We start from the raw sequence: 9,966 nt of genomic DNA, 5'->3' as shown, positions 1-9,966 counted from the left end.
TTAAGCTAGCTGTTGCGCCATTCCAATGACGCTATCCATGCCTTTGTAGCCCTTATGAAGGCTTTTCTAATGAGCCACAAACTCAGCTGACTTTTTGAAAACTTTAAAAATGATATGCACACTGGTAGATCTGATATTGAACATCTTAATCTATTTTCAATTACTTATTGTCGTTAGCTTGAATGCAAATTGTCATATTGTTCACCAGGAAGGCTTTGTGAGGGGCTGTCAACCAATGGCAGGCTGTTCCATCATCACATCATGCTGTTTCATACTGTACATGCTCAAAACACACAGATCATCATGGAGAAAGCCATACAGCATAATAAGAGAGATGGAGCGCCTGTTACATGGCCCTCTATGTTATTGCTATTTTAAAATTAGCAGGAAAAACAACTTTAAGTGTCACAGAGAGGCTGTGCATTACTTTTGTATTTGTTGAGCCATGTTCTGAGTTCACTGCCGGGTTAAATTAAAGTTCTAGTCTTCAACAGCACAGTCGGTCCATAACGTTAACACTGGTATCAGATTGTGACTCAATATCGGCTGATACCCAGCGCTCTAGTATCATTATTTGAATTGGGAGGGGAAAGTTGATATTGCAACTTCCCTGCTCATAAGTAATCTCATATTTTTGCTGCCTCTTATGTGTCACTCAACTTCTTTTAACAAAATGTTTGGAAATCAGTGATCTGCTGTTGTTTATCTGATTTCAAAATCATGTTTTTATTCAGTGACTCTGTTGGCTTCCATATTTAATTGTCTAATTTATTTTTGCCCAACTTTGAATATCCCACCTTCTTCTTGTTTTTCCTCCAGATTTCTCTGTAAACTTTTTTGATTGCCTGCCGGAGGTTTCCCCCTGCTGTTGCCAGTATGAGCGCGTGCAGCAGGAAAGCCCTGACTCTGCTCAGCAGCGTCTTTGCAATCAGCGGCCTGGGGCTGCTGGGAGTGGCAGTCAGCACCGACTACTGGTTGTACCTGGAGGAGGGCGTCATCACGCCTCTGAACCAAAGCACCGTCATCAAGACCTCGCTGCACTCCGGCCTCTGGAGAGTCTGCTTCCTCGCCGGTGAGTCATAAATCTGTGGAAGTGTGGCTTCTTGGTGCCCATGCTGTTTGACAGTTAATCATGTGTAAATCAGGACTGTGGCAAACATGCATGTGGTGGGAGTGCTGCAGGAAAATGAATGTGTGCAAAGATGTCTCTTAATCTAAAGCAGTGTGAAGCTGATCTTTCACACTGTCACTGAATCACATTAACGCTATTTCTCTTTGGTACAATGGTTGTGAATACAACAGCAGATGTTTGTTTCTCCTCCCTTTTTGAATCACAAACAATGAAATAAGTCGCGCTAAGAGGACAGTCAGTCCTGAAACATGATAAAATAATAACATACACCTACACAAACCTACTCACGGCACCTACAAATCCTGCAGAGCCAGATGTCATCTCATCCTGCTGCAGAGTAAATAATAATGCCGGCTGGTGGCTGAGTTTCTCTGTGTTTGATACTGAAATGATGATGATGATTGTCGCTGCTTTTCAGGATGTGATCTAACTCACACTGTGAGAGAAGATAATGGCATGTTTCAAGCTGCAAAAGGGGATATTTTTCATATACAGTACAATTTTGATGTAGACCTCTGATGGAGGAAGAAATCATCAAATGACATTCATGCTGCAGAGTCTCACCACCCTTCAGAGAGGAGAGCAATGCTCACGCTCTCATTCATGACTTAAAAATCAAACTGCTCAACTCATCATTCTCCAGAAATCTGAGCACATTCATGCTCACTATTGCACATAAGATTGGTGTTCTTATTTGCATAATCTCATTGTTTAAGGACTCTGCAAACAAATAGCTTAAATATTTGCTGCACGTTACCTTTGCTGACATACAAATCACAGGTGTTGACTGTCCTGTTAGCCATTACAAGAACATGTTACATGTTTAGCTGTATCTGAATTTTTTACATTTGCTTTACCTCTACTATGTATAAACCCTGATTCCAAAAAGTTGGGACATTGTGTAAAATTTGTATTAAAAATATACAGTGATTAGTGAATCCTTTTTAACATATATTCAATTGAATACAGCACAAACACAATGCATTTAATGTTCAAACTGATTGGTTTTTCATTATTTTGGAACTATACACACATTCTGAATTTAAGTCAGCAACACTTTCTAAAAAAAATGGGACGGGAGCAGGTTTACCTTTACTCTGACACACCAGATGGACTGTTTCATATATCCATTGCACGGAGAATATGTTTCACATTCATCTTGGAAACCTCCCATACAAAGTGTTCAGAAAAAAGCACAGCTCCAGTTGGACCTTAGCTCGACAGACAGGCACTGGCGTAGTTTATGGACGCAGAAGCTTGTTGGTGGATAAAGCTCATGATGAGGCCAGAGCAATGACGTCTTCTCCACCAAAAGAAGATTTCAGTGTGGCTTTTTGCCCTGGTTTTAATAAAGAAATGTGGCCCAGTTTCTTAAAAAAATGCTGCACAGGTGCCAGCAGTTGTATGTACCAACTTTCAATACAACTAAACATTGCATGTAAATATCACAAACTCATGCCAAAGCAGGTTGGAAGAAGACCGAAAACATCTTTCATCATGAAAATCTTTCAGTGTGGCTCTTTGCTCTTTCATTACATAGAGAAATGTATTTCGGTTCTGATAAGACTGCCACAATACTAAAGCTACATCCAAGCTGCACACTGCACTGGCAGAAGCCGTTTCTGCTGTCTTCCAGTTCACATTAACCCCGCCCATAGCCACCGCCTCATTCTTCTGAAATGATACTGATTGGTCAGGTCTGTTTCCAGACCTTGCAAGTGTTTCACATTGGAGCTTTGCAAGTTGTATCTGCCTGATGACAGATATGAACTCTGATCAATCCATCTGCTTTGTGAGGCTAGTGTACCTCCGTTTTACATCACCTTTTCTTCTAACAACACTGCAAGCATGCAGGGACTGAAGACACGAAATGTTGAAGTACTGAAAGTGCAATTCTTTCCCATTCCTGCCTCTTTAGTCCCTTTACAGTGTAGGGTTTCCGTTGTTGGATTTTGTGTTTCATGTGTTTGTGTTTCAAAACCTGCATGTACTTCTCAGTGTTACTGTTGCATTTACAGATGAGCAAGTGACCCATGGCATGGGCACTAATACACCCCAACACCATCGCAGATGCTGGCTTTCAGCTTTGCATTGAAAACAATCTGGATAGCCCATTTTCTTTTTTGCCTGGAGGACTATTTGAAATCTGGACTCGTCAGAACACGCTCAGATGAACTCTGGCCCAAAGAGGGTGACAGTTTTCCTGGATCTGATCGATATATGGCTTTAGCTTTGCATGGTAGAGTCTTAGCTTACATGTATAGGAGCAGTGAAGCACTGTGTGAACTGGCAATCCATTTCCATCACAGAATGATGCCGGTTTTTAATGCAGCGCCACTTGAGAGACAGCAGGTTGCAGGAATTCTGTAGTGTCTTTTAGCCTTACAGTCAGAGAATTCTCTGAACCTTTTATGATATTATAGACTCTAGATGGTGAAATCTCTAAATACTCGGAAATGCACATGGTGGAGAACCTTGCATAAATCACTGATTGTGACGGCTTAGCAGTGTTCTTTCTATACCCAGTCACAGTTCTATCACCTATTCCCAATTAACCTAGTTCCCAGTGAAATGTTCCAGGTGCTTTTGGAGCTCTACACATCTTTCCCAGCCTTTGCTTGCGCCTGTCTCAACTTTTTTGGAATTAATGCAGGCATCAAATGAAGAATGTTTGTATACTTCTGATAAAACAATGAAGTTTAACAGAGTGAGCATTGAATATCTTGTTTTCGAGCCAAATCCTGCAATAACAAAGGTTGAAACGGACTTGCAAATCACTATAATATGTTATTCTTATTCTCCTCAATGCCCCAGTCTAAACTGGGGTCTTTGTACACCTGCCCTTCAGCTACATGCAGTAACTTCTCTTAAAATCCTCATGGACGTTCATATTTTTTTGACCTGTTTTGTACCAAATTTGTTCATTATTTCACGTCTCTGCTTGTTTTTCTTCAGGCGAGGAGTCCGGTCGCTGCTTCACCATCGCCTACATCATGCCCATGAACGTCCAGCTGACGTCAGAGTCCACAGTAAACATGCTCAGTGAGTGATAAGTGAAGAACACAAAACTCCTTTATCCAATGGAGAATGTTTTGAAATTCTGAACGAAGCCAGACGTATGCATCTGAGTCATCTCCTGTTGTGGCCCCGATCCTCTCCAGAATACTTAGAGCCTTTTTCACCAATTTACCTCACAAGTCCTCCAGATTCAATCAGCCAGAGCTTTACTACAGGATGAGTCAGTGAACTTAGTCCCATTCATATAGTGATGACAGTGTTTCCATTTTGTTTTAGTTATATTTTAGTTAAGGTTAGCAGTTCTCTGTCCTTCTAGTGTTATCACTTAAACAGCAGCCAAAGTTTGAAAAAGTCGACAAAACTTCACTTTTAGATGAGGAGTTTCTGTCTCTCAGTTCTTGCTCTTTCCTCTTTTCCCCAGAGATGATCCGCTCAGCCACTCCGTTCCCGTTGGTCAGCCTCTTCTTCATGTTCATCGGCTTCGTCATGAACAACATCGGGCACATTCGGCCTCACCGCACCATCCTGGCGTTCGTCTCTGGAATCTTCTTCATCCTCTCGGGTACGTCACTCGTCTGTCCACCTTTATCTCAGGTTCCTCCTACTTTTTGTATTCATACGTTCATTCCTCTTGTCTCTCAGGTCTGGCCCTGGTGGTGGGTCTGGTGCTCTACATCTCCAGTATTAATGATGAAATGCTGAACCGGACAAGGAGCAGTGAGGCTTATGTTAGCTACAAGTACGGTTGGTCCTTTGCCTTCGCTGCGATCTCCTTCTTGCTCACTGAGGTAAAATAAAAACAAATGTGCCACAATCCAAATATTTTAGTCAGACTGATGAATAACATTTAATAAACTAGACTAACTTCACTACTATGGAATAAATATACCATGACTGGTATTACGACTGGATTATTTTAGAAAACATGGGACAACAAGCACACAACCACAGATCATTTACTACTCAGATAGCTCAAATGCAGCTCACTATGCATGAGTTAAACTTCAGCTGTGGATTTTCAAAATAAAATACACAGCAGTAAAACAATGGTTTTGAACCCCAAGGGGTTGATCTGCTCCACCTGGTTAAGACTGGTTGCCAAATGGTATAAAAGTTGTTCTCACATCCTCTTGTAGGAATTTTCTCCAAGGTCATATTAGGTCTCTGACCCATGTGCTAAATGTTGGAAGAAACTGAGCAAAGGAAATGCAACTTTATTTCATTGTGTGAATCGATACTGAAATTTTGTGGTACTGCTCGAAATATTGCTATCATAGCAGGAGGTTCTATGGGTAATCCAAGGTCTGGGAAATAAAACAGAAAATACTTCACCAAAAATCTCTCAGTGTTGGACAAAGCCAAAATATCTTGTTAACCTCATAGCATGACTGCCTAAGTCATGTTTATATGGTTTTCAGGAAAAAAACAAAAACAAAAACAAACATATTTTGACAAACACAAAGGATTTTTTGTATTTATACTGTAATAATATTATAACAGTAAGTTCTACCAGATGTGTAAACAAGTTTCTTAAAAAAGAAAAGCCACAACAAGGACTTAATAACAAATAAAAAGGACTTATTAGATAATAATTAATAGATGACTTAGGCATATAGTGATCATGGACTGTAACAAGCACTCTGATTGGCTGAAGGTGTGGCCAGGAAGGCACCATGAATTAGCAGCAGTAGGAGAGTTAGGCCAAAAAATGACTAAATTATGCTCTGAGGCTAACGATGAGTGATAAAGTAGCAGGTGTTGTTCCACAGCAATCACAGTCAGGGTCTATATCTGATGTAAATTCTGATGTGAAAGCAATCTGTGATCAACCTTTAATTGTATGATTTGTAGTCCCTGTTACACAAGCAGAATCTGCATTTACTGCCATCCACATTTTTTAGCCATAGCTTTTGAAAGAGGAGCGAAAGCAAGCGATAGAGACATTTTTAAAGCAAGAAGGAGGCCTTGGTAGCTGTAAATGTGTGGTTTATTCAGCAATGATAACGTATTCCCAGCTGGAAAAAATACAAGTATTTAAATAACTGGCAAACTTAAATAATTAAAAAGTAACTTAAAATTCACAATTGTATAAGATCTGTTATAGCCGTTGTTTATCAGATCTAAATATCCAAATTGATCACAAATGTTGACATCCATCATTATAAACTCTAAAAATCTTTTAACTCGTAAAACTTGTAAGAGTGCAGGACAGCTATAATCGATTTACTGATCCAAAGCTGAGACCAAAATGTACATGCACTTACAGATATGTCAATTATGCATATTTTTACTGATATCTGCAGCCAGGTTTTCTTTGTTTTCAGTAAAATAAAACACAGTTTTTACATGTGAAAAAGGCTCAATTACACAGAAACCCCTCTGTTTTACAAATATACTAGAGTACATATGGATTGTGCCTAAGTTGTCCAAAAACATCAGCAACATTTTCTTATATTGAAGTTGTCAGAATACCATGTATTTAAAAAAGATACAATCAACATCAACACAAGCTATACTGACATTATTATTATTATTATTTATTTAATTAATTAATTTTTTTTATTATATCTAACAATATCTCCTGTAAAAATATATCAAATTTCCAGGTTTAAACCTCAGTTTTAAACTGCAAAATCATCAATACAAATCTAATTTCCACAACTGTGATACCAGATAATGAATATTATCCTTTAATACACATTTTCTACACATCTATCATATATTTGTGATTAAAACTTGTTTACTTCTAAATACTTGTATTGAAAGTGTTCATAGTGCTTTGTTTATAATGAGTAGCTAAAGGAATGTGAGTTTGGAGCACCCTCTAGTGGTCACATAAGATATTTGGTGCTTTTCAGTCTTAAATGTGATCAGAGAGTTTCAGGCTGCATTGATAGCTGATGAGGAGCTTTAGTCGCAGTTTTGTTTTGTGGATAAAGTGCTATAATGTCTGATACTATTCTAACTGAATTGTATTTTTGAGGGGGTTTAAATACCTTAAGACTACTTTATTTAATCCATCTGTTAACTTGTCTCCTGCAGAGTGCAGGTGTCATGTCCGTCTACCTGTTCATGAAGCGCTACACATCAGAGGAAATCTACCAGCCTCGCCACCCCAGCTTCTACCGCCCTCGCCTCAGTAACTGCTCCGACCACTCGGGTCAGTTCCTGCACCCTGAAGCCTGGTCTCGAGGGCGAAGTCCCTCCGACATCTCCAGTGACGCCTCCCTCCAAATGAGCAGCAGCTACCCCGCTCTCCTCAAATGCCCCGAGTACGACCAGGTGTCCTCTTCACCCTGCTGAGGGGCCAATAAGGAGGTCCCCTGCAGAGGTCCCCACAGGGGTCCCTGCAGGATCACAGCAGCCTGCTGAGGGCAGAGGAGCACGGCTTCGATATTTAACTGGGACTTTTATGTTTCACGCAGAGAAAAATGCGTGCAGCTGTGGCTTCACTCTGGCCTCAAGACTCTGAAAATAAACCCAGCTGAGCGTTTTGTTGCTGTTTTCAGGGTCACAGATGCTTTTTGGGAATTTGTTGTCAGCAGAACCAGCATTTTTGTAGGCAAAGACAACTTCTTAGAACAAACTAGGGTCATCGTATGTATATCATTCATGTATATACAGAAAGTTATGTCTGAACTAATTCTGTATGTAATCGGTCTGCAGTGCCTGATGGTTTTCTTATTTTGCATTTAATGATTGCTCTTCAGGACAGTCAGAAGATCAATCTTCACCTAAACAGAGGCTAAAGTCATTGATGCATCAACTGCAGGTTCAACTCGGCTCAACCATTCCATGCATTTCTACTCTTCTCACTGCCGCCTATTTCTAAAAACAACAGAGATGCACCTTTCTGTCCTCTACCTGGGTCTGACATATCTGCAAGCAGATAACAATCAGGACCAGCATTCAATTTACAGATTTCCCTCAAACTAGAGCTAGTGAGACCAGCAAACAATAAATAAAGAAATAGGCTGTTCATTATAAATTATGATAAAAGTCATGCTTTGCATTTGTAAGATTTAGACGGATGTGGCTTAAACGTGTCGTCCTGTGTGGATATTTTGTAAATATAGTATCTAAAAAAAAAAAGCTCAGTGCTTTCTGTGAGAACCAGCTGTCATGCCATAGAGATATTTCAACTAAAAAGCTGTAACTTTTTTCTTTTTTAAATTTATTTATTTTATAATGAGTGGACACTGTGCAATGACACTGATGACTCCAACATGGGAAAAAAAAATAGTTGCACCAGACTGAGCAAGTCACTAATTTCCATCTGTAGCTCCAGACATACAAGGAAACAGCAAAAAGTACATCTGGAACTGAAAATACTTAAACTATATTGTTAAACATAAGAAAACTAAATAAATCCTTCTCCATACAGAGGGGAACAAAATCAATTTTTTAATGCACAATGTTCACAATTTCTGCCACCAGGGGGCCCTCAACCAAAACAATAAGATGTAACAGAGATAAGTTTAGCTGATTGAACTCTTCTTAGAAGCAATCAAAAAATATATATATCATAGTAAGGTCACTTTTGGAGGTAACAGATATTTCAGTGCAAAAATAATACACATAATATATGTATAAAAAATATAAAGATTTAAAAAGGTTTTTCTTCTACTTAAACATAAAAGAATGACCTTATTGTGCTGAAATTGCTCATGAATTATTTCATTTTTGGCTGTTATGTCCTAATTGTGCCCTTAGACTGCTTTACTTTTAACTGTTAATTTTTTAAAATGAGCATAAAAAATAACAATCAATCAAATACTGCAACAATGTAAGCTTTATATGAAGGAGCTGAATCATTGTAAATAATTATTTTTTTTATTTTTGTTTAAGTGAATTATAACCCCATTTTTTTAGCTTCAATATTCCTCAGATTATGAGGTTCCAGGTTTGAACCCAGTCGACCAGGGCTTGTTTTTTTTTTTTTACATGCTCTCTGCGTGCATGCTTAGGTTCTCTGCTGGTGCTCCAGAGATAGAACATGATCTTTAGGGTAATTGGTGACTCTAAATTGCCCGTAGATGTGAGTATACCTCTGCATATCAGCCTTATGATTGGCTGGAAACCAGTCCAGTGTGTGCCCAGCCCCTCACTCCGTGACAGCTGGGATCACCTCTGACCCCCAAACAGGATAGATGTGTAGATGATTCCTCAGACTGCTTAGAATTGAGTGTTGGTCGCTCAGTTTTTCTGGAGGAGGACTCACAGATGCCCTCTTCCTACTGGCTACTTTCTCACAGACTGGTTACTGCACATGTCTGTGGAAAGCCCTGTGTCTGAACCAGTTTTAAAAAATGGTTTACACCATCCAAGTAAAAAGCAGAGATCTGTGTGCACGAAACAAGACTTGTTCGAAAAAGATCTCATCCTTAAAGTTGCAGATAAAATGTAAAAAGATTGCAGATGCTACAAAATGCCAAAGAACATGTTGCAAGACGGCTACAGATGGTTAAATCTGGAGGGTCCACATTTCTACACAACTTTTACTTTACTAGCTATCAATCTTATGATGATCAACAAGTTAAATGTTAGAATTGTTCTCCTGTAGGAGTTAGATGTTGCTGTATAAATTCTTGCCACAGATGTCAGACCTTTGGTCTCCCAAAGCAAAACCCCCATAAGCAAAGAAGATGTGATGCAACAAAAGGAAGGAAGCTCAAGACTCCTGTCAGAGAGAATCCATCTTGCTGAGATGTTGCAACCCTTCCACTGAGAGATTCTGTTTTGTCTTAAAAATCCTGACTCTGTCATCAAGGAGATAAATCTCTTACATGATTGTATAAAACAGTAAAAGATGAACT

The 9,966-nt window shown here is 39.3% G+C and overlaps 1 protein-coding gene across 1 annotated transcript; it reads left to right on the top strand.

Moving 5' to 3' along the window:
* Nucleotides 1-876: 876 nt before the first annotated feature.
* Nucleotides 877-7,453, top strand: LOC121503799 (voltage-dependent calcium channel gamma-5 subunit-like). Its single transcript, XM_041778360.1, is given in 6 exon segments — nt 877-1,093; nt 2,727-2,750; nt 4,088-4,174; nt 4,572-4,712; nt 4,793-4,938; nt 7,193-7,453. Coding segments are annotated over 6 exon segments (876 nt in total).
* Nucleotides 7,454-9,966: the final 2,513 nt, after the last annotated feature.

This window comes from Cheilinus undulatus, linkage group 21, assembly GCF_018320785.1.
Source record: "Cheilinus undulatus linkage group 21, ASM1832078v1, whole genome shotgun sequence".
NCBI lineage: Eukaryota > Metazoa > Chordata > Actinopteri > Labriformes > Labridae > Cheilinus > Cheilinus undulatus.
The sequence above is the reverse complement of the archived record's forward strand: the minus strand, read 5'-3'. Positions and strand labels throughout refer to the sequence as shown.